Source organism: Oncorhynchus clarkii, chromosome 12 (genome assembly GCF_045791955.1).
Source record: "Oncorhynchus clarkii lewisi isolate Uvic-CL-2024 chromosome 12, UVic_Ocla_1.0, whole genome shotgun sequence".
Taxonomy (NCBI): domain Eukaryota; kingdom Metazoa; phylum Chordata; class Actinopteri; order Salmoniformes; family Salmonidae; genus Oncorhynchus; species Oncorhynchus clarkii.
In genome coordinates this window covers 46,232,783-46,258,470 of record NC_092158.1, presented here as the reverse complement: position 1 = coordinate 46,258,470, position 25,688 = coordinate 46,232,783, and the positions used below count along the sequence as shown (strand labels likewise).

Below are 25,688 nucleotides of genomic sequence, written 5' to 3'. Positions count from 1 at the left end.
CAGGTTATGCCATACTGCAAGCCATCATGGAGAAGGCGGGCCAGAACAGCTGGCAGGTGAGCGCCATCTGTGTGGAGAAATTCAACGACGCGGCCTACCGGCGCCTCCTGGAGGACCTGGACCGACGGCAGGAGAAGAAATTTGTCATCGACCTGGAGGCCGAGAGGCTCACCAACATGCTGGAGCAGGTGAGATTAGTCAGTCAGTCAAGGCAGGCAGTGTGGTGGCTAATTTCTGCATTACCAAATGAGGAGATTTACAAACTTCACACACCAGTCAGAGTTATACTTAAACTACATCTTTAATAATAAGAGCTTTGCATTAGCAATGACTTTCAATGATGCGCCATTTCTAATGAACCATTGAAAGTGACAACACAAAAGTACAAAGATTATAGCCAAGATACACACACCCCTCTCAACCTATATGATGAACAACAGATACATAGAATGGTCACAAGGTTAAGATTTGTATGAAATATATCTATAAAATATAGCAGACAGTTACTGCTGTGTCAACAGTTTTCATTGTATAGACCAGTGTCTGGCCCTCCTACTCCAAACTGGAACCATCTCTCCCTGGTAAGGTATAGAACAGAACCATTAGCTCATGTTCTCTGGAATGCTCTTTAGGTTATATCACCCAAAAACATTGTAAATCTCCTCTGTCAGTGTTATCTCATACAGGCCCATCCTCAGTAAAACACACACACAATAGTTAACAGAATACTCTATTATGTCGAATAAAACAACCATTATAATGCAATACAAGCATTATAACATAATCTTGCAATTTGCCAGACAACAGGCAGAGTGGAAGGAAGGAAGACAGGAGGTTAGGCAGTCAGACAGGATTTTGAGAGGCTCACCAACAGGCTGGAGTAGGTGATTCAATCAATTGTGACCAACCGGTCTCAAGTAGCAAAATTTGAAATTGTGTTTTTTACATTGGATAAAAGTAGAGACTCAGAGCTAGAAAATTGTATATATCATACACTACAGTCGAGTAGAATGGGAAAGTTATTCTGCTTTGAAAGTTGATAAAGTTATATAACCCCACTTTTGAGAAAATGGCTCTTAAATGTTTTTGGTACACCTACTGGAGAGCTCTTTGACTACACCCATTCAGCATCGTTCAAACCCACTTAAGCCACCCATCTCTTTAGGGATTCACATGTGAGGCCATGTGCTAAACAGAATGAATATGGTAGTGTAGTAAACAACCAAAGATTTCAAGACTTAAGGATGGTTTATACTACGTCTATCAACATGTCTGTAGACAGTTGTCACAGTGACATCATGAACATTCTATTGTTGTCCGACATCAAACTTGTCGTTATCGTTATTAAAAAGTATAAACACAAAAACGACAGGCTGCATGACATCAGCAGCCTGGTGGTCCAAAATAGCTTAACTGGTGTATTTTAACACCAATAAACCCACCCATTTAAAAATGTATGAATTATATGTCAATCTAGCAAACCATGCAACTAAAAGCAATTTTACAAGTCCTCAACTGGCAGCTTCATTAAATAGTACCCGCAAAACACCAGTCTCAACGTCAACAGTGAAGAGGCGAATCTGGGATGCTGGCCTTCTAGGCAGAGTTGCAAAGAAAAAGCCATATAGACCTGTGTTTTGCGGGTACTATTTAATGAAGCTGCCAGTTGAGGACTTGTGAGGCATCTGTTTCTCAAAGTAGACACTCTAATGTACTTGTCCTCTTGCTCAGTTGTGCACCGGGAACTCCCACTCTTTCTAATCTGGTTAGAGCCCGTTTGCGCTGTTCTGTGAAGGGAGTAGTACACAGCGTTGTACTAGATATTCAGTTTCTTGGCAATTTCTCACATGGAATTGCCTTCATTTCTCAGAACAAGAATAGACTGATGAGTTTCAGAAGAAAGTCCTTTGTTTCTGGCTATTTTGAGCCTGTAATCGAACCCACAAATGCTGACGCTCCAGATAATCAACTAGTCTAAAGAAGGACAGTTTTATTGCTTCTTTAATCAGGACGACAGTTTTCAGCTGTGCTAACATCATTGCAAAAGGGTTTTCTAATGATCAATTAGCCTTTTAAAATGATTAACTTGGATTAGCTAACACAACATGCCAATGGAACACAGGAGTGATGGTTGCTGATAATGGGCCTCTATGTAAATATTCCATAAAAAAATCTGCCGTTTCCTACAATAGTCATTTACAACATTAACAATGTCTACACTGTATTTCTGATAAATTTTATGTTATTTTAATGGACAAAAAATGTGCTTTTCTTTCAAAAACAAGGACATTTCTAAGTGATCCCAAACTTTTGAACAGTAGTAACAGTAGTAACAGTAACAAAATACTTTTTCACATAGGTAGTGCACTGGAGCTTTAATAGTCTTGTAGTCGTGGATCAATATAGCCAACTGCAGTGCGGGCAATTTTTTTTCCTTTCCAGCAGTGCCCCCCCCCCCCATGTCGATAAAAGAATCGCAGCACCCATACCCACAAACTACTTCCTGCAGCTATGCGCTACTCTGTTGCCTGTACTGTATGTAGTCAGAGTTGAATTAACCGAATAACCCCCTTCTCTGTTTCATAGTGTACTCCTCCGCCGCCCCCAGGCAACCAGTGTCTCTATCTCACATTTCAATTATTCAGTAAATTTCCGCTCCGGCATGTCACTGTGTTAACAACTCAGTGTGTGTGTGTGTTTGTGTTTGATCCCTGGACACACAACCAACAGTACCCGTCATATCTCTGTAGGCCTCAGTACACACAACATCTAAATTAGCAGCTCAAATCTTATATTTTTTACCTCTGCATGGGTCCCTTTTTAAAGGGTAATTTCAAAAAATGTGTTTCTTATTTTTAACTTCCCTCAGGTGTTATTGTTTCCTCCAAACCGTTTTTCATTTTGTTACCTGGTTATTTAGCGATGTCCAGAAAAATGTAGCTCGCATTTTAAGAGAATGGAGCTATGCTAGTGGAAACAGATTGTATTTGTAAGCGGGACATTCAAACACATTAGGCTAAAACTTTAAAGACACAACAATGGATGCTTTACAGAGCATTCATAAAGTCTTAATGATCAGTTCGTAGATACTGTACCTCACAAGAGTCATACTACGAGGCGACGTAAGCGGCAGCTGTCTTGAGTTCAAAGTCTGTTTAACTATTTGAAATCTGCTTGTGTTCAATGATGATGATGACAATGATTCAATGAACATTCTCTCTCTAGCTCTCTCTCCATGCCGGGAACATTGTCATGTCTTGCCTTGCCTCAAAGTGTCTGTCTGTCTTTTTCCTTGTGTGGCACTCATCCAGATGCCTACTCATTTGTTTAGACAGTCGGCACATCTGATTTCTCCCCATGAAAGACAATGTTCACGCGGTGACAAGCCGCACACACTGGGGTGTCATTCAACTGACAGCCAATTAAGCATGCTAATGCTAATTCAGTCAGGTTCACTTAAAATCTGTCGAACGTTTGTCCCTTTCCAGTCGGGTTGACTTAACGTTTCTCTAACGTTTCTCCTCCCCTTCTCTCGCAGATTGTCAGCGTCGGAAAACATGTCAAAGGCTACCATTACATCATGGCTAACTTGGTGAGGGGAAACAATCCTGGCATGTCTCCTTCTTCTCTCTGTCTCTCTTTCTCTCCCCCCCCCCCCCTCTCTTCTCATCTATGTAATTAGTATGCAGCCCATTTCCACAGTGACAGTGTATTAATGATGTCCAGAGCAGGACAGCTCAGTGTGTGTGTGTGTGTGTGTGTGTGTGTGTGTGTGTGTGTGTGTGTGTGTGTGTGTGTGTGTGTGTGTGTGACACAGCATTGGAGGCATCAGAGCACTGGGCTGAGAGAGATTACTGTTGGCACAATCCTTCTTACCAGAGTCTCTGCTATAGAAGCAGGGCGTCGACAGAATTCAGACTCAGCCGGTGATCTTTGAAAAGGCTAGGGGAGAATTCTGAGAAGTGTTTGGTTTCCTTTTATGTTGTGGTATCCCATACTGTACAGGGAGGGTCCTGTCTCTGTTTCTCTCCCTTTCTCGCTTTCTTTGCCTCTCTCCCACTCCGTCTTTCTCTTCCCCTTCTTCTTCTCTCTCTCTCCCCATATATTGCTTTATTTCTATCCCTTTTTCTATTTACCTTTTGCCTACCTCCATCACTCTCCTTACCTCTATCTATAAATGTCATTCTCTCCCTCTCTCTCTTCTTCTCTGCCCTCTGCCTCCATCCGTACCAAACGCTCCATCTCGCCTCCCTTCCCCCAACTCTCTCTCCCAGGGGTTTAAGGACATCAACCTAGAGCGCTTCATGCACGGAGGGGCCAACGTGTCAGGCTTTCAGTTGGTGGACTTCAGCAACCCCATGGTCATCAAGCTGATGCAGCGCTGGAACAAGCTGGACCAGAGGGAGTACCCAGGCTCCGACAGCCCCCCGAAGGTAACACCCTACCTGGGGGTTAATAAGTCCTCTTTCATCTTCACTAATGTCCTGCCTTCTCCCCCATCCCCTGAAGAGGGAAAGCTCCCTCCCATGGTACACTATACCTGGGGGTTCTCTGGTGTATCTCTCCTCTAAGGTTTGGAGGATAGCACCCAGGGAGGATTTGACAGAGCTGAGTCAATCAGGATCAGACCGGAGACCTTTTCCAATGCCATGCCTGTCCTTCTGTGCTCACTTTATGTGGCTTTAGGATTCTACAAGACCAACTGCAGAGGTGCAGGGTTAGCTAGGGCATGGAGACGTTCACACACACACACACATGCACACACACTTTTGTGGAGTCTCATCTGCACTGTCAAGGGCCAGGTGCAAGTCAAATTGTATTTGTCACATGCGCTGAATATAACAGGTGTAGACCTTACAGTGAGATGCTTACTTACAAGCCCTTAACCAACAATGCAGTTTTAAGAAAAATAAGTGTTAAGTAAAAAATAGACAATAGAAAATAAAAATAACAAATAATTAAAGAGCAGCAATAAAATAAAAATATAATAAAATGTTATTGGTCACATTCAAATGGTTAGCAGATTGTATTATTTTTCTTAAAACTGCATTGTTGGTTAAGGGCTTGTAAGTAAGTATTTCAACATGCAGTGCAGCAATATCACCATGCAGCAAAATTCTGGTGCTTCTAGTTCCAACAGTGCAGCAATATCAACAAGTAATAAGAATAAGAATATGTACATATAAATATATGGATGAGCGATGACCGAGCGGCATAGGCAAGATGCAATAGATGGTATAAAATACAGTATATACATATGGGATGAGTAATGCAAGATATGTAAACATCATTATTAAAGTGGCATTATTAATAAAGTGACTAGTGATCCATTTGTTAGTGGCCAATGATTTCAAGTCTGTATGTAGGGAGCAGCCTCTCTGTCTTATTGATGGCTGTTTAACAGTCTGATGAGCTTGAGATAGAAACTATTTTTGAGTCTCTCTCCCAGCTTTGATGCACCTGTACTGACCTCGCCTTCTGGATGATAGCGGGGTGAACAGGCAGTGGCTCGGGTAGTTGTTGTCTTTGATGATCTTGTTGGCCTTCCTGTGAAATCGGGTGCTGTAGGTGTGCTGGAGGGCAGGTAGTTTGCCCCCGGTGATGCGTTGTGCAGACGACACCACCCTCTGGAGAGCCCTGCAGTTGTGGGCGGTGCAGTTGCCGTACCAGACGGTGATACAGCCCAACAGGATGCTCTCAATTGTGCATCTGTAAAAGTTTGTGAGGGTTTTGGTTGACAAGCCAAATTTCTTCAGCCTCCTGAGGATGAAGAGGCGCTATTTCACCACACTGTCTGTGTGGGTAGACCATTTCAGTTTGTCCGTGATGTGTACTCCAAGGAACTTAAAACCTTCCACCTTCTCCACTACTGTCCCGTCGATGTGGATAAGGGGGGTGCTCCCTCTGCTGTTTCCTGAAATCCACGATCATCTCCTTTTGTTGACTTTGAGTGAGAAGTTGTTTTTCTGACACCACACTACGGGTGCCCTCACTTCCTCCCTGTAGGTGGTCTCATCATTGTTGGTGATCAAGCCTACTACTGTTGTGTCGTCTGCAAACTTGATAATCAAGTTGGAGGCATGCATGACCACGCAGTCATGGGTGAACAGGGAGTACAGGAGGGGGCTGAGCACGCACCATTGTGGGGCCCCAGTGTTGAGGATCAGCGAAGTGGAGATGTTGTTTCCTACCTTCACCACCTGGGGGCGGCCCGTCAGGAATTCCAGCACCCAATCGCACAGGGCGAGGTTGAGACCCAGGGCCTCAGGCTTAATGATGAGCTTGGAGGGTACTATGGTGTCGAATGCTGAGCTGTAGTCAATGAACAGCATTCTTTTGGTCCTTAACTTGGTGTTCCGGTACCACTTGCTGTGCGGTAGCAGAGAGAACAGTCTATGACTAGGGTGGCTGCAGTCTTTGACAATTTTTTGGACCTTCCTCTGACATCGCCTGGTATAGAGGTCCTGGATGGCAGGAACATTGGCCCCAGTGATGTACTGGGCCATAAGCACTACCCTATGTAGTGCCTTGCGGTCAGAGGCCGAGCAGTTGCCATAACAGGCAGTGATACAACTGGTTAGGATGCTCTCGATGGTGCAGCTGTAGAACTTTCGGAGGCTCTGAGGACCCATGCCAAATCTTTTCAATCTCCTGAGGGGGAATAGGCTTTGTCGTGCCCTCTTCACGACTGTCTTGCTGTGTTTGGACCATGATAGTTTGTTGTTGATGTGGACACCAAGGAACTTGAAACTCTCAACCTGCTCCACTACAGCCCTGTCGATGAGAATGGGGGCATGGCCTGTCCTCCTTTTCTTGTAGTCCACAAACATCTCCTTTGTCTTGATCATGTTGAGGGAGAGGTTGTTATCCTAGCAGCACATGGCCAGGTCTCTGACCTCCCGATAGGATGTTGCAGAAGGAGGTGTTTAGTCCCTGGGTCCTTTGAGGGCACTATGGTGTTGAACGCTGAGCTGTAGTCAATGAATGGCATTCTCACGTAGATGTCCCTTTTGTCCGGGTGGGAAAGGGCAGTGTGGAGTGCAATAGAGATTGCATCATCTGTGGATCTTTTTGAGCAGTATGCAAATTGGAGTGGGTCTAGTCTTTCTGGGATAATGGTGTTGTGAGCCATGACCAGCCTTTCAAAGCACTTCATGGCTACAGACGTGTTTGCTACAGGTCAGTAGTCATTTAGGCAGGTTACCTTAGTGTTCTTGGGCACAGGGACTATGGTGGTCTGCTTGAAACATGTTGGTATTACAGACACTTGCCAATTGGTCAGCGCATGCTCGGAGTACACGTCTTGTTAATCCGTCTGGTCCTGCGGCCTTGTGAATGTTGACCTGTTTAAAGGACTTACTCACATCGGCTACGGAGAGCGTGATCACGCAGTAGTCCGGAACAGCTGATGCTCTCATGCATGCTTCAGTGTAGCTTGCCTCAAAGCGAGCATAGAAGTAATGTAGCTCGTCTGGTAGGCTTGTCACTGGGAAGGTTGCGGCTGTGCTTCCCTTTTGTAGTCTGTAATAGTTTGCAAGCCCTGCTACATCTGACGAGCATCAGAGCCGGTGTAGTACGATTCAATCTTAGTTCTGTATTGGTTTGTCGGAGGGCATAGCGGGATTTCTTATAAGCGTTCGGGTTAGAGTCCCGCACCTTGAAAGCTGTTGCTTGTAATCCATGGCTTCTGTTTGGGCTATGTACTTTCAGTCACTATGAGGAAGACGTAATCGATGCACTTATTTATTTTATTTATTTTTATTTAACCTTTATTTAACTAGGCAAGTCAGTTAAGAACAAATTCTTATTTACAATGATGGCCTACACCGGCCAAACCCGGACGACGCTGGGCCAATTGTGCGCCTCCCTATGGGACTCCCAATCACGGCCGGTTGTGATACAGCTTGGATTCGAACCAGGGTGTGACGCCTCTAGCACTGAGATGCAGTGCCTTAGAAGCCAGTGACCGATGTGTTCTACTCCTCAATGCCATCGGAAGAATCCCAGAACATATTCCAGTCTGTGCTAGCAAAACATTCCTGTAGCTTAGCATCTGCATCATCTTCTTTATTGACCGAGTCACTGGTGTGTCCTGCTTTAGTTTTTGCTTGTAAGCAGGAATCAGGCGGATAGAATTATGGCCAGATTTGCCAAATGGAGGGCGGGGGAGAGCTTTGTACACGTCTCTGTGTGTGGAGTAAAGGTGGTCTGGAGTTATTTTTCCTCTTGTTGCACATTTAACATGCTGGTAGAAATTAGGTAAAACGGATTTAAGTTTCCCTGCATTAAAATCCCCAGCCACTAGAAGTGCCACCTCTGGATGAGCATTTTCCTGTTTACTTATGGCCTTATACAGCTCATTGAGTGCGGTCTTAGTGCCAGCATCAGTTTGTGGTAGTAAATAGACAGCTACAAAAAATATAGATGAAAACTCTCTTGGTAAATAGTGTGGTCTACAGCTTATCATGAGATACTCTACCTCAGGCGAGCAAAACCTCTAGACTTTCTTACGATTAGATTTCTTGCACCAGCTGTTGTTTACAAATAGACACAGAATGCCACCCCTTGTCTTACCGGTGGCGGCTGTTCTATCCTGCCGATGCAGCGTAAACCCGCCAGCTGTATGTTATTCATGTCGTCGTTCAGCCTTGACTCTGTGAAACATAAGATATTTCAGTTTTTAATGTCCTGTTGATAGGATATTAGTGATCGTAGCTCGTCTATTTTGTTATCCAATGATTGTACGTTGGCTAATTGGACTGATAGTCAAGGCAGATTACCTACACGTCGTCTGATCTTTACAAGGCACCCCGACCTACATCCCCAATATCTCTTTCTCATGCGAATCACAGGGATTTGGGCCTTGTCGGGTGTTTGAAGTAAATCCTTTGCATCCGAATCGTTAAAGAAGAAATCTTTATCCAGTACAAGATGAGTAATCGCTGTCCTGATATCTAGAAGCTCTTTTCGGCAGAAACATTTAAGTACAAAATAAGTTACAAATAATGCGAAATAACACACACAATAGCAAAATTGTTTAGGAGACTGTAAAATGGCAGCCATCTCCTCCAGTGCCAAGCAATGGGATTGTATCTCAATCCTCTCTCTGTCTCACACCTGTGGACTTTCTCAGTGTTGGAATAGTAGAGCCCAATGCCTGAGGGAGCTCCACTCTTGCTAGGGGGCCATGGTCATGGGCACTGGTGCTTTAGCTAACTTTAGCTGGCCTGCTGCACTTGACTGCACTTGACTGCAGGCTTGACTCTATCAGGCTTGGCTTGGCTCAGCTATGGTGGGCTTGGGTGGACTACAGTGGGTTAAAGGGACAGTTCACTTTTTTGAATTCTAGCTCATTTTTGACATACTGAGGGTGTCGTCATTTCATCCAAAGCATTTCTTAAGCTTGTTTGCTGGTTACTTAACAACATCCAGAGTGTAGCGATCTCAGGGGAAACGGATCAAAAATTCCTTGGGAAATAGCTCTGCCTAACTCAGAGAGGAGCCTGGTTGCTTTCCCCATGCTTTTAAATGTACTGCTAACTGGATCAATTAATTTTCACCAGCATGGCTTCAAGCTCCAAAAATGCTAGCCATGAGATTCTGGTTGTTGCTAAATATCCAGCAAAGGAACTTAAAAACAGTTTGGATTAAACAACAACAAAGAAGTTGAAAATAAGATAAAAGTTAAATAAATAACTCTCCCTTTAAGGGTCTCGGTGACCAGCAGTCACCCTCCACCCGCATCATGAGCTGAGCTGCGCTGCATGGGATAGAGGGGAGAAGGATGCAGGGAGTGATGGAGGGAGGGAGAGTGGTAGGAGGTAGAAGAGAGAGGGAATGAATGGAGAGAGGGTGAGAGACTGGGAGAAGAGAGAGAAAAACCATTGGACCATTTCAGTTTGTCCGTGATGTGTATGTCGAGGAACTTAACTTTCCACCTTCTCTACTACTGTCCTGTCGATGTGGACATGGGGGTGCTCCATCTGCTGTTTCCTGAAGTCCACAATCATCACCTTTGTTTTGTTGATGTTGAGTGTGAGGTTATTTTCCTGACACCACACTCCGAGGGCCCTCACCTCCTCCCTGTAGGCCGTCTAGTCGTTGTTGGCATTCAAGCCTACCACTGTAGTGTCGTCTGCAAACTTGATGATTGAGTTGGAGGTGTGTGTGTGTAAGAGTGTGTTTTTGATCCCTTATCACCATTTCAATGTTCTCTCGACCAAACAGCCTCTCAGTCTCTGCTGTACACTAGCACCATTCATCATTGCTGTATTGAGTGGAGCACCACTATGTCCTGGTCACAGTCTAGATGGAGGTCAACCAAACAGCCACAACATCCTCATAACTCCTTGGCAGGATTGTCCCTCTTATCTCTTCAAGTGCCCAGACTCTTATTGATGGCCTGCCTGTGCCAGTTGGTGCTAACCTTCGTGCCCAGGGTGCGGGGTTATCAAACTGTTTATTGCCCCCCCCCCCCCCCCCCCCCCTGCCCCACATTGATATAGGATGCATGACCCGACGGGGTTGATGGTCCACAGAAATATACACACAGAAGGCGCACGCACCCTGTGCCCCCCACCCTCCACACACACACACACACACACGCACACACACACTGCGCCCCCCACAGAGATATGTAATGAGCGAGGGATGGATGAGGGAGAGCTGGGTTAATGAGTAGGATTCCCCTAGGCCAGAGGCGAAGTTACAATGGCTTCAAAAAGTTACAATGGCTTCACACCCTTTGACTTTTTCCACATTTTGTTGTGTTACAGACGAAATTGAAAGTAGATTAAATAAAACATTTGTGTCACTAGCCTACACACAATACCCCATAATGTCAAAGTGGAATTATGTTTTTAGAAGTTACAAATGAATAAAAAATGAAAAGCTGAAATGGTTTGAGTCAATAAGTATTCAACCCCTTTGTTATGGCAAGCCGAAATAAGTTCAAATCGAACACAACACATCACTGAGTACCACTCTTCATATTTTCAAGCATGGTGGTGGCTGCATCATGTTATGGGTATGCTTGTCATTGGAAAGGACTAGGGAGTTGTTTTTTTTAATAAACGGAATAGCGATAAACACAGGCAAAATCCTTCAGGAACACCTGGATTAGTCTGCTTTCCACCAAACACTAGGAGATGAATTCACATTTCAGCAGGACAATAACCTACAACACATAGCCAACTCTAAACTGGAGTTGCTTACTAAGAAGACAGCGAATGCTCCAGAGTCAATGATCAACAACCAATTTGACAGAGCTTTATTAATTTTGAAAAGAATGATAGGCAAATGTTGCACAATCCCGGAGTGGAAAGCTCTTAGAGACTTACCCAGAAAGACACACAGTTAAAATATTTTGTATAGATCGTTGACCATTTTTTCTCTCTCAATTAAATCAATTTTTAATCCCACTTTGAAACACAACAGAATGTGGAAAAATAACTTGTGCTTTATAGCATAGGTTATTGGTATCTGTTTGGCTTCACAAGCCGAGTTTGTCTCATTGCGACAATCTTCCTTGCCGCAAATCATGTGTTTTATGCCCAGTGCACACACGCAGAAACCTTTCCCTCTTTACATCCCCCGACCACACACACACCTGATGATTCTCTCCTGTTCCCCCAGTACACGTCGGCTCTGACGTACGACGGCGTGATGGTGATGGCAGAGGCCTTCAGGAACCTGCGTAGGCAGAAGGTTGACATCTCTCGCCGGGGCAACGCTGGGGACTGTCTGGCTAACCCCGCCGCCCCCTGGAGTCAGGGCATTGACATGGAGCGCACCCTCAAACAGGTATCTAGCACCTCAAAGCCATGTCGGTTCATGAATTACCTCATTTCTGCTAACTCTATGATGTCCACAAAGGACAAACTGTCAACACTACAAACGGTTTCCTATGAAATGTTCTCTTATGTAAAATAGAACGAAGGTATACCTGCATTCTATGTGACTCTGATGATAGTGTTTTGTCCTGTGTACAGGTCTGGCTGCAGGGATTAACAGGTAATGTCCAGTTTGACCACTATGGACGCAGGGTCAACTACACCATGGACGTGTTTGAGCTGAAGAACAACGGACCCAGACGAGTAAGATGACTACTGGTCCACCCACCTAACCCCGTCATTTGAAAACATAATAACTATATGTTTAAATGTCTATTTACCATATGTTTCATTTTATTCTCAATTTACATCACTGCCCATGCTTTCTAGCTATCACCATAATAACTACACCATAATACCACTATACCATAATACTTTGAATAACAAATAACTTTGTTTCATTTCATTTTCAATTTCCATGGTTTAAAATGCCAGAAGAGAGTGAACATCTGTTTATCATCTTATTATTGTCTGTGTGTCTGTAGAACCTGGGTATTGTGTATTAGTGATGAACAGTAGCGTGAACAGTATACTCAGGCTACGAGAATGTGTGTGTGTGTATTTTGCCGTGTCCTGTATATTATTTTCAGTGCTGTGTGTGTGTGTACGTGCAGGACTCCAGCCAACTACGGTACGTGAATAGAGAGAGGTGGAGCAGTAGAGAGTGATGGAGGAGGGAGAGGGGGATGAATTGGAGGGGTGGTTGGGCCTACCCACAGGCTGGCTCTGCATGCTTAGGGTCAAATACACCTATGCATACATGCCATCCCTTTCTCTCTCCCCTCCCTTCATCCTGCTCAATGGCAGACACCACCAGGATTAAATAAAACCCTGTCTAGGTTTATTATATACCATGTATAAAACAGTATATAACCATTTATTTGGCAGACATTTTCACTTCCTTAGCTTGACTCACCTATGATATGACTCAGATTCATATACTGTATAATAAAAAACGAAACATTGTGCATTTTTGTACATGGCACAACCAAGCATACAATTTGTGTGACTCTTCTCCTTTGCTTGTATACACAGAATATCTCAGATAGTCTCATAGATCTTAACACCACATAATTAACACAAAAATACTGGAAACGACACATACTCTATGGTGAGTAATCATGACAAACGCATTCAAACAACGAAGAAATCATACCACACACGCACGCACACACACACACCCTGGCCGTTTCACTCACTGTCCTCTCATTGTCTCCAGATGGGTTACTGGACGGATTCAGACAAGCTGGTTCTGATCCAGAATGAAGCCCTCAATCCCAACGAAATCATGGAGAACAGAACTGTCGTGGTCACCACTATCATGGTAAGACGCACTACAACCCTACTAACACACAAGCGCATGTGTACACACCACACACAGAGACACACGTGTGCGCCTACACACAAAAGAGACACAGACACACACACCCTCTAGCACTCTCAAGTCTTAAGCTGTGTTTGAATACTCATACTAACATACGGTATACTACATACTTAATGAGTATATACTATATACTATTAGTTCATTTTAGTATACTGTAAACAAACGGTATCCTTTCGGTTGAGCGTACAAGAGGTCTAGCGCTCTCAAGTCTTAGTGTTCTCCCCGGAAGAGCTTTACTCTACTTTCCTTCAGTCACACAAACACACACCTTATCCAAAACATCAACACTGGCACTGCAGATGCTTTTTCCACTAGGTGTGATGTAGATTGTAAAAATGTCACTAAGTGCAGTACCTGCCATGACTCGTCCAGTCCCCTTTGTAAAATGCATGAGCTGCATTCTGTATCCTTGCCAGAAACTGCTACAGCCGCATTTTAACAGCTGTCAGTCCATGTGGCCAGACAAAGTCAGATTCTATTACTCAAACACACGGACACTCATATGCGCGTGCGTGCGTGCGCGCACACACACGCACACGCACACACACACACACACATGTACTCTCAAAGCCAGATACACATTGGTGCACAGAAACATACACACAACTCTCTGGGCCCAACTCTCTCTTCCACAGCACTCATTGTTTACTTACTAGTAGGCCTACAGGACCCAACTGATACCTGTTTGCTTGGTTTCTGTTAGTTAAATTTGGACTAACACTGTAACCCTGTCTGTACCACAATTCAAAATGGCCACCGGTTGCTTGGAATGTTAACTAAGGGTCCTAAATGAGAAGGCTTTTCATACTACTGAGCCGAACCGAGCCGAGCCAAAGCAAGCTGTGCTGAGCTGGCCTGGTTACGCATCCATCATAGTTGCTGGAGCTGAGCTGAAAAGGACAATGTAAAAAGATAATTTCCACAGTTTGGCACAGTTTGGTTTGGGTCGGCATGATATTGTGAAAACGGTGAAGATGTGCTGTGTTTTTGAGAGTGAAGGTGGCTGACTAGATAAGAGGAGATGGAGAGAACAGGGTAAGAAAAGACAGAGTGAGTAGAGGAGGGATGGAAATGGGATTGGAGAGTCATACCTCAGCAGAATCCTCCTCTTTTCAGCCCCTGGTGAGGAAACCCATTTTAAGAAACTGAGAAACTGGACACAAGCAGAGCCCAAATGAAAGCCCATATTGGGAAACTGACGGACGGTATTGGACGTAACCAGAGCCAGAGTGAACCCCCTAAAGAAACAGACTGATGCAACAGAGAGCTGCGTCATGACTTCTAATGCACACCTTATTAGTTAACTGACCCAAGGGATGGATCTATCCAGAGCCAAAATGAACCCCCTCAAGAAGACACAAAATGGACACAGTCTGACCAAATTATGTGTTTTTTTAGAAGGAGAGAGATAGGAGCCACAATGGACCCTTCGTCCTGCCTAAGGCCACGAGAATGCTTGTTCTTCTTATCAAACATCACATCAACATGGTTGTACTTAACTGTGTGTGTGTGGGCTTGCGTGCGTGTGTCTCAAACAACTCTAGGATACAAATGTTCTTATTGCATGAATTTCCATGCCTGGCATATTCCAGGTGATTATGGTTGATACAGTATTTTATGTTGAAATGGATGTTAAGATGATGTTAACAAACTAACAAGAAAAATGCTCTGAGGCTGCTCTGAATCTGTGAGTTTCCATTCAGCTTTTGTATATAAGAGCTTTATACCTTCTAAAGTACTGCCTAATTTCAGCTCATACAAACCACATCACCACGCTTCCATAGAGCATGATAATATCAGTGTTTAACTATGCTGGCTGTCTGGGATAGCATCTGTAATGTGTGTTTGCGCTTGATAATGCACTTGATAATGTTTGTTTACTGTAATACACACCAATTAAGCTTTTACTTCCGTATTACATTCTTTGCCAACCATGATAAGCCAAAACTGTAACTCAAACCTGGTTTGGTAATGCATTGAACCTCAACTGTACAGAAGTTTGTTATTGTCAGATACAAAGTTTATCGATAAAGTTTTGGGAGAGGATGGATGAGATATCAGGAGTAGGGCATCATCAGTTGTTATGCTTCCTAATATGTATGCCGTCTAGGAGCTCCCCCTTGATTCACCTATAGTGAAGTGTCATTCACACTAAACTTTGAAAAGAGCCAGGTAGCGTCTGTTCAGCTGTTTGTCATGTAAATATGCAATTATTTCTGATGACAAGCCTTCATTTGGACTGGTATAGTAATCCTTCATCCACCGTGGTAGCTCTGAATATGGCTCATCTCGAGACTGATAGTAAATTCCTTTGTCCGTCGCTCGCCCGATTCATAGGCTATATTCTTCAAAGCGTTTCACACAAAAAAGCCATTAAAATTGGTGTTAAGTCAGATAATTAAAATACTTTATCACAATGGCACTCTGACTGAATGTATTTTGGCTTGGAGCTGCACACCTTTTTAGGCCTACAGAACTGAATGTCTCGTTATGGTAGCGAGGTAAACGTCATGTTTTAACCTTCTCAGAGCGTACATGGGACAAAATTGTGCCAAACCCTACAAGGGACCAAGGGGAAACATTTCCTAATGTCTTTAGGACGTCCCCTGTTTGCTGATTGGTATGTCAGAATCAGAAAGGTATTTGAGAACTAGAAATGAGGGTATGTCAGAAATCAAATACCCATTTCACCCTCAAGGCAACAGAATGGTGTTTTATCCCAACCACAGCAGCTGGGGGGGACTTACTGATAGCACTTGAACCTCAGCTGAGAAAGCACCTTGGATGTTTTAATATAGCTTTTTCTACGTAATTCTTGAAATGTGCTCAATTTATTAAATGTCATGCAGCCAAGTGAAAAATAAAGGTTTGAATTGTGCAATAAGTGGTTGGTGATGACTGGGACACAGAGGAGCTGTTTTGAGAGAGTGAGAGTGAGAGTGAGAGTGAGAGTGAGAGTGAGAGTGTGTGTGTGTGTGTGTGTGTGTGTGTGTGTGTGTGTGTGTGTGTGTGTGTGTGTGTGTGTGTGTGTGTGTGTGTGTGTGTGTGTGTGTGTGTGTGTGTGTGTGTGTGTGTGTGTGTGGAATTTTAGCAGGGAGTCACCATTGAGACCAGTGTCTCTTTTTCAAGGGAGCCATGCACATACAATTTCAAAAAAATCTAATACAATAGAAACAACTCAAATTCAGCACAGACAAACATAAATATACATAATATACATAAAAACACAATCAACTAAAACAAACACATTCCTCATTATAACATTCCTCTGTCCGCTCTCTAAATTGGCCCAGGGACAATAAGGCCCTATGTGTATTGTTTTTGGAGAAAAACTAAAGGCCGATTTACAGTACCTAACTCTGAAGACACCAAAGGAGTCTCCAGTGGTTTTAATATCCTTAAGGGGACTAGAAGTCCTCAAAGGCTAGTAAAACAAGAACAATTCCAGGGATTCGGGAATATTTCGCCAGCCCCCACATGGAAAACAAGCTACACTGAACAAAAATTGAAACGCAACGCGCAACAATTTCAAAGATTTTCCTGAGTTATAGTTCATAAGGAAATCAGTCAATTGAAATACATTTATAAGGCCCTAATCTATGAATTTCACATGACTGGGAATACAGATATGCATCTGTTGGTCACAGTTACCTTACAAAAAAAGGTAGGGGCGTGGATCAGAAAACCAGTCAGTATCTGGTGTGACCACCATTTGTCTCATGCAGCGCGACATCTCCTTCGCATAGAGCTGATCAGGCTGTTGACTGTGGCCTGTGGAACGTTGTCCCACTCCTCTTCAATGGTTGTGTGAAGTTGCTGGATATTGGCTTGAACTGGAACACCATCTTCATACAAGTGGATCCAGAGCATTCCGAACAGGCTCAATGGGTGACATGTCCGGTGAGTATGCAGGCCATAGAATAACTGGGACATTTTCAGCTTCCAGGAATTGTGTACAGATACTAGCGCCTTGGGGCTGTGCATTATCATGCTAAAACATGAGGCGGTGGATGAATGGCACGACAATGGGCCTCAGAATCTTGTCACAGTATCGCTTTGCATTCAAATTGCCATCGATAAAATGCAATTTTGTTCATTGTCCGTAGCTTATGCCTGCCCATACCATAATCCCACCGCCACCATGTGGCACTTTGTTCTCAGCGTTGACATCAGCAAACCGCTCGCCCTCATGACGCACATCTGCCATGTCCCCGGTACAGTTGAAACCGGGATTCATCCATGAAGAGCACACATCTCCAGCGTGCCAGTAGCCATCAAAGGTGAGCATTTGCCCACTGAAGTCGGATACGATGGCGAACTGCAGTCAGGTCAAGACCTTGGTGAGTACGACGAGCATGCAGATGAGCTTCCCTGAGATGTTTTCTGACAGTTTGTGCAGAAATTCTTGTGCAAACCCACAGTTTCATCACCTGTCCGGGTGGCTGATCTCAGACCATCCCGTAGGTGAAGAAGCCAGATGTGGAGGTTCTGGGCTGACGTGATTACACATTGTCTGCATTTGTGAGACCGGTTGGACATCCTGCCAAATTCTCTAAAATAATGTTGAGGTGGCTTATGGTATAGAAATGAACATTACATTCTCTGGCAACAGCTCTGGTGGACATTCCTGCAGTCAGCATGCCAATTGCACACTCCCTCAAAACTTGAGACATCTGTGGCATTGTGTACTGTAACAAAACTGCACATTTTAGAACAGCCTTTTATTGTCCCTAGCACAAGGTGTATCTGTGTAATGATCATGCTATTTATTCAGCTTCTTGATATTCCACAACTGTCAGGTGGATGAATTATCTTGGCAAAGGAAAACATTTCACTAAAAGGGATGAAAAAAAATTGTGCACAGAATTTGAGCGAAATAAGCTTTTGGTGCATAATAATTTTTGGTGATCTTTTATTTCAGCTCATGAAACATGGGACCAACACTTTACATGTTTCGTTTATATTTTTTCCAGTGTATTTTAAGCTTAGTGGTTAGGGTTAGGGTTAGAATTAGGGTTAGAATTGAGGTTATGGGTTAGAGAGAAAGATACATGGAGTGCTTTGTTTGGTGTATATAACCCTAGTGTGATTGGATGTTTAAGGTCAATATATAGCCAAGTATATAGTCTAGAGCCATCATTATGATGCTTCTTGTTGTACGTACTCATCATCTATCAGACAGACTGCATCTGTCAATTTGAATGTCAACTCACATGCATTTATTGTCTTCAATATATACGTGTGTGTGCAGATGTATCATGCTCATACAGGGCACAAGGGCACGTGCCCCCTCAGATTTGTCCTCTTTTAAAACATTTCAGTTGTTTAATTAATTACTCAACTTCATATTTAAGCCCAAGTTTGACGTAATTATTTATAAAAAAAAGATTTATCAGCGGTATTTTGCAGAGGGGTCACACTGACTGGACCAGGCAAAGAGTACCCCCCCCCTCCATTCTCCCTTGTAAGTGATTCCTTCCAAGGTGCAGCATGGAGCAAAGAGGAGGAGAGAGTGTATAGTGATGGGCAGGACTCCCTGGAGGTATGTTTGTACATCTATTTGATCAAGCTATGTAGCCTATGGATACTTTCTTGATGAATAAATAAAACAAACATGTTTTGTTGTTTTTCTAACACTAGCCACCCAGCAAGTTTATGATGTTGGCTTTCTGTGGCAATTTTAGCATGTGAATCTAGGTGGGGCAAACTCCCCACTTTTTTTTTTAGATGCATGCCAGCAAAGCCACTACACAACACAACACTAAACAATACATTAATTGCACTATAACGGTGACAAACTGTGCCCACAAACTGTTAGATAAAGCTGTCCCAACACCTTACCACTGATGGCTATCAGCAGAGCCTTGTCAGGCAGCAAAACAGTTCATTCAGCCTCTTTTACTGCCCTATAAAAAAAACATAGCTGATATGGCTGACTTGCTTAAACAAAAGTGGTTTCTACTGACAATTGAGATGTACAAACTATGGCATAAGGGGACGGCGAGCGGATAAGAGGCATTCATGAACGAGCTAGGATGGACCTATATATATATATATATATATATATAATTCAGAACTTTTGAAATGTACAGCGACAGAATTCAGAACATGGGCCGTTCTTACAGTATTCTCCCTGTACACCAAGTCAGAACCGTAGGATAAATAAAGGGGGCATATAAGCAGACAATGAAAGCTCTTAAAATATTTGATGATAACATTTATCTAAAACAGGCTATGGGCTACATGTGCACCACCAAGTCAGAACAGTAGGCTAAGTTATGAGGGGAAAAGGGACCACATTATTAGGGTGAGGCACATGGGCAACTAACATTTTACTACAAAACATACACTTAGTATTGCTTTCTTAGCTACAGTATACATACATATCTCCCTGGTATGTTGCAACAGCATACAATACATTTTTGGACTCACCTTGTGCTGTGCTCATTTGAACAGGAACTCACTGAAGTCAGAGATTTCCCAATTCCAATATTCCAGTTTTGAATGCGGCAGAAGTCATGCTGGATTGACAGCATGGCCAATATTGAATGTTTATCCTTTTAAGCTTGGAAATGAGACCCTTAAATCCAGACTTGGGACCCACTCCACTGAATAGCAGGCTAGTGATTGCATTGCAATGCTTGCAGTTAGCCACTGATTCCTCCCAAACAACTCATTGCTGTTTTATCTATTAGTTGATAAACTTGTAAATTCACTTTTGAGAAAATGGCCTTGGAATGTTTTGGTACTATTACTGGAGAGCCCTTCTTCGTCTACTCCCATTCAGCATCGTTCACACCCTCTTAAGCTTTAGCCCCACCCATCTCTTTAAGGGTTGATCTGAGCGTTCTGTACTAACAACAGAAGTCAAGAACCCAAGCTAACTTGCAAGCTGCTTCCAGGCACAAATGAGAGAGCAGCTCACTGAACATTACTCGCCCTAGCAGAGCTGGTTAGGCTGTTATGTCAGATTGTTGGTTTGTATATTCAGAGCGGTTCGCTCTCTGAGCGTTCAGAGTGCACTCTGGACACTCTGGCCGATGAGTAGGGTTAATACGAACGTTCTGACCTCACAACAGCAGTCAAGCACCCAAGCTAACTGGCTAACATTGGCTAACTTGCTAGCTACTTCCAGACACAAATGAGAAAACAACCCTCTCTGATCATTTTAGTCACCCTAGCAGAGCTGGTTAGGCTGTTTTCATGTTATCCAGAGAGTTGGTGACTGTAACTGTGCTGCTGGTAATTACTGTTGTCAGTTAAGAAAAAAATATTATTTACAATTACGGCCTGGGAACAGTGGGTTAACTGCCTTGTTCAGGGGCAGAACGACATAGTTTTACCTTGTCAGCTCGGGGATTCGACCTAACAACCTTTCAGTTACTGGCCCAACGCTCTAACCACTACGCTTCCTGCCACACCCATTTAAAAAAAAGCAGTGTTAGATGGGATTACCAAGACATACTGACCAGCTGGCAGACCAATCCAAACTCATCTCTCGGCAAGTCCAGCCCACTCATTATCTCAGCCAACCATGGCTAGCAGGAATGCATTTTTCTGTGGCTAAACCAACTAGACTGGTAATTTAACCATTTTATTCGTATTTACAGATGGCATACAAGTTTGTTATGAAAGTTCACATGTTCGAGAAGGCATTTCTGCCCCAAAAACTATTTTTTATGTTCAAATGGCTCTCCTGGGAAGTAGTGTTCCACGACATACACCTAGTTTCCTGAAACAGGTCACAGAATTTGCCCGTAGATTGTCGACTTGATTCATGATGACTGCTAGCTAAGATTTTGAAAGTATCAGTACAATCAAAGCTACTGTAGATATATAACGTGATTTGAAATAATTGTATCTGTGGTCAATGACCTTGAGCCTTCTTGGATGGGCACTTATTTTATTTGTTTAACCTTTTATTTAACTAGGCAAGTCAGTTAAGAACAAATTCTTATTTACAATGACGGCCTACACCGGGCCAATTGTGCGCTGCCCTATGGGACTCCCAATCACAGCCGGTTGTGATACAGCCTGGATTCGAACCAGGGTGTCTGTATTTACACCTCTAGCACTGAGGTGAGGTGCCTTAGACCTCTGTCTAAGCGGTCTAAGCGGTCTAAGGCACTGCATCTCAGTCCTAGATGCGTCACTACAGACACCCTGGGGCTCTACCCTTAGATTTTGCTGTGACGTAGTGTCCCCATGAGTGACAGAACACTGAACCAATCACGGCGCAACTAGAGAACATTACCAACCCCTACACACCGCATTTTCCGCTGGCTGTCCCACCACCACAGAAAGCACTGAGCTAGGCTGAAACACCTGCATTTTGGAGCTGCCTTACTCCAGAAAGCAAAAAAGAGACCAAGTTTGGATGTGGCTTTATTAACTCAATGTTTTTGTTTACATTGTTTGCAGACTGATATATGACACGTTTTAATGCCAAAATAACATGCAACAGGTGGGGCTCAAAACATTCCCAATCTCCTAACCTCATAACGAGCCACAAAGCCATTTCAGGCTATCGATCAAGTTAGAGTAGCTTGTTTAACCATATTAGCTGGCATGCCTGCTGGCAAGGTTGCTAGGCTTTAGAAAAACAAACATTTACTATGTGTACTGAATAAGACTCAAATTATTTAAATTTTTGTTCCCAGAGTTTAGGAGAGATGCAGGAAGCATATTTATTTTCTTTAAAAATATAATCACATGCTCAACGGGTGACATGTCCGGTGAGTATGCAGGCTTACCAAGAAAAACTTCCAAACGGACTAATTTGAGGTAAAAACAAAAACAAAAAAAAGGCAGAGATTGATTTCTCACTTTAATCCATTGTCAAGCTGACGTCTTCCTCAGAGTGACCTGATCATTGCACTTACAGTAGCTCCTATGTATTGCCTAGTGGCTCACTGAGACAACAATGTACAAAAGAAATAATAATAATATGTTTCAAGCTAAATGGCAAATTATAGCACAAAATAAAAACATAAATAGTGTGTCTTTTTAATCAATAGGCCAAGTGAAAATATACATAGGTGATATTTGGGTGTCTGTGAACCGGAGACACAGAGACCCCAAAAATCAAGGCAACATTATATATCGAAATTAAGACATCATTTAGCCCCTTTGGAACCACAGTGTCTAAGAAGTACTGCCAAAATGCCTCTCTTTGTTTTAGTTTACGTACAATATCATCTCGATTTGGTGAAATTTGAATCGTTCTATTGCTACAAAGCGCAGGGAGGAAGGTGAGCTATGATTGGCTTCAATGCAGTGGCAAGCAACGGCATAGTCCGTGTTTTTATTTTGAATAGCAGCCTTGTGTTCTGTAATGCGAAGTTTCAATGCTTGTTTAGTTTGACCAATATAAGCAGCTCCACAGATGTATTTGAGCATGTACACTACATGGCCAAAAGTATGAGGACATCTAATGGTCGACCATCTCATTCCAAAATGATGGGCATTAATATGATGTTGGTCCCGCTTTTGCTACTATAACAGCCTCCACTCTTCTGGGAAGGCTTTCCAATAGATGTTGGAACATTCCTGCGGGGACTTGCTTCCATTCAGTTAAGAGCATTAGGAGGGTGGGCACTGATGTTGGGCAATTAGGCCTGGCTCGCAGTCGGCGTTCCAATTCATCCCAAAGGTGTTTGATGAGGTTGAGGTCAGGGCTCTGTGCAGGCCAGTTGAGTTCTCCCACACCGATCTCAACAAACCATTTCTGTATGGATCTCGCTTTGTGCATGGGGGCAGTGTCATGCTGGAACAGGAAAGGGCCTTCCCCACAAAGTTGGAAGCACAGAATCTTGTAGAATGTCATTGTATGCTGTATCGTTAAGGTTTCCATTCACTGGAACTAAGGGGCTCAGCCCCAGACCATTATTCCTCCTCCACCAAAATGTACAGTTGGCAGTATGCATTGGGAAAGGTAGCGTTCTCCTGGCATCCGCCAAACAGAGATGGTGAAGCATGAGTCCAATGGCAGCGAGCTTTACACCACCCCAGCCGACTGGTGATCTTAGGCTTGTGTGCGGATGCTAGGCCATGAAAACCCATTTCATGTAGCTCCCGAGAACAGTTCTTGTGCTGACTTTGCTTCCAGAGGCAGTTTGGAACTCGGTAGTGAGTGTTGCAACCGAGGACAGACAATTTTTTCAGCACTCGGCCCCGTTCTGTGACTTTGTGTGGCCTACCACTTCGCGGCTGAGCCATTGTTGCTCTCAGAAGTTTCCACTTCACAATAACAGCACTTGCAGTTGACCGGGGCAGCTCTAGCAGGGCAGAAATTTGACCAACTGACTTGTTGGAAAGGTGGCATCCTATGACGGTGTCACGTTGAAAGTCACTGAGCTCTTCAGCACGGGCCATTCTACTACCAATGTTTGTCTATGGAGATTGCATGGCTATGTGCTCGATTTTATACACCTGTCAGCAACTGGTGTGGCTGAAATAGCCAAATCCACTCGTACTTTTGGCCATGTAGTGTATATGACATTTGCGGTGCTACAATTAATGAAGCTTTGGATGTTGTATTCTTTACCTGTTCTCGGGTGGTAAAACACTTTCGAATTGGTCGTACAAAACTCGACTTCTTTTTGAAAGTTGTTTGTTTTCTCACATCAGAAATACCAGATGCATTGTAGTGTCTAAACACTCCATTGCCATTACAAAATGATTGCCTGTTAGCCAATAATACATTATTTAAATGTAATTGTCGAACCAATTTGAAAGTGTCAACTTTCAATGCTAAGGGGCCCATCCTATTAGAAGGGGAGAAAGAAAGTCCTTTACACAGGACTGACCCTTGGGCATCCGTTAGAGGCCCTGGTGATATGTTGATCACCAAAAGTTCTTGTTGTGGTTCAAACTCAACCTCCTCAGGTGGGCTGGGGGTGGATTTCGTCCCCGTCGAGCCCACCTTGTCTTCCTTTGGGTTCGCGCTGGTTGACTTAAAGAGCGGGGTTGATTCAGGAGGTATAAAAGTGACTATGCTCTGAAACTTCATGCTTTCTGGCATAGGACAGGTGAGCATCATAGTGCAGTATATTTAGTAGTGCAGTATATTTAGATGTGTGATTTACAAAAGTCAGAAGGACACTCTCATAATTACATTTGAACCAGCAAAGAGCTATGCATAAAAATAGACATACTGTATGTTTTGACAGAATTAGGCATAATGATTATGGCACTAGATTGCAGGAAAAAGCTGTTTCAGGTGTTTGAAAAATGTGAAATTCAACCCCCTTCTATCTTCACCTACTTCTTGCCCCCTCTAAAATAGTGTGTGTGTGTGTGTGTGTGTGTGTGTGTGTGTGTGTGTGTGTGTGTGTGTGTGTGTGTGTGTGTGTGTGTGTGTGTGTGTGTGTGTGTGTGTGTAACGCCATGTCTACTTGTGTTCATTATCCACTGATGTGGTGTGGGAGTGTATTGGCCAGCTTGTCAGCCATGATCAACTTGGACGTGAAGAGTCTTGAAAATACTCTCTTTTTAGTGTTCTTTCAATGTTCTTTCACCTTTCTTTAAGTATTTTTCTACCTTTTTTTCCTGTTACATAGTATTTTATCTACATATTTCACTGTAACCATTTTTTCTTGCACCATGACACCATTACTATTTTCTGATATTTGCCCTGAAAAAAGCTTCTGTGAAAAGAAAACCATTTAATTTAAATGTATCTCGCCAATGTCTTGAAAAATGCCTCAGCTTTTGGTTTACTATTGCTTCAAATGCCCTGGGGCAGTGTGATGTCGAGCAGAACCCCAGAATATATTGCTTGTTCTCAATATACATTTGGCCACGTTCCACGAAGATGTAATTTTTAAGAAACTATGAACTATCAACCGAGGGAGTTTTTTTTATCTAGATAATTTTTTTCGGCATCAGCAAATCAGATGATTGATTTCCTGCCATTAGTAAAGGAACGGGCAGCTTTAGCAGTTCCTTATGGAACGTTATTTTTACATTGAGTACAGGAGGCAAGAGAATGTACGCCGTTCGTCCTCACGTCTCTTTCTTTCTGTCTGTCTATATCTCTGACCCTATGTGTTCTCACTTTCTTTCTGTCTGTCTATATCTCTGACCCTATGTGTTCTCACTTTCTTTCTGTCTGTCTATATCTCTGACCCTATGTGTTCTCACTTTCTTTCTGTCTGTCTATATCTCTGACCCTATGTGTTCTCACTTTCTTTCTGTCTGTCTATATCTCTGACCCTATGTGTTCTCACTTTCTTTCTGTCTGTCTATATCTCTGACCCTATGTGTTCTCACTTTCTTTCTGTCTGTCTATATCTCTGACCCTATGTGTTCTCACTTTCTTTCTGTCTGTCTATATCTCTGACCCTATGTGTTCTCACTTTCTTTCTGTCTGTCTATATCTCTGACCCTATGTGTTCTCACTTTCTTTCTGT

The 25,688-nt window shown here is 43.3% G+C and overlaps 1 protein-coding gene across 1 annotated transcript in view; it reads left to right on the top strand.

Moving 5' to 3' along the window:
* The window catches only part of LOC139423238 (glutamate receptor 4), a 162,750-nt gene that overhangs the window by 91,120 nt on the left and 45,942 nt on the right, over window positions 1-25,688 (top strand). The window contains exons 4-9 of the mRNA XM_071175036.1: window positions 4-188; window positions 3,539-3,592; window positions 4,275-4,433; window positions 11,635-11,802; window positions 11,991-12,095; window positions 13,111-13,215. Of these exons, the coding sequence (XP_071031137.1) occupies window positions 4-188; window positions 3,539-3,592; window positions 4,275-4,433; window positions 11,635-11,802; window positions 11,991-12,095; window positions 13,111-13,215 (776 nt within the window). The remainder of the gene's footprint in view (window positions 1-3; window positions 189-3,538; window positions 3,593-4,274; window positions 4,434-11,634; window positions 11,803-11,990; window positions 12,096-13,110; window positions 13,216-25,688) is intronic.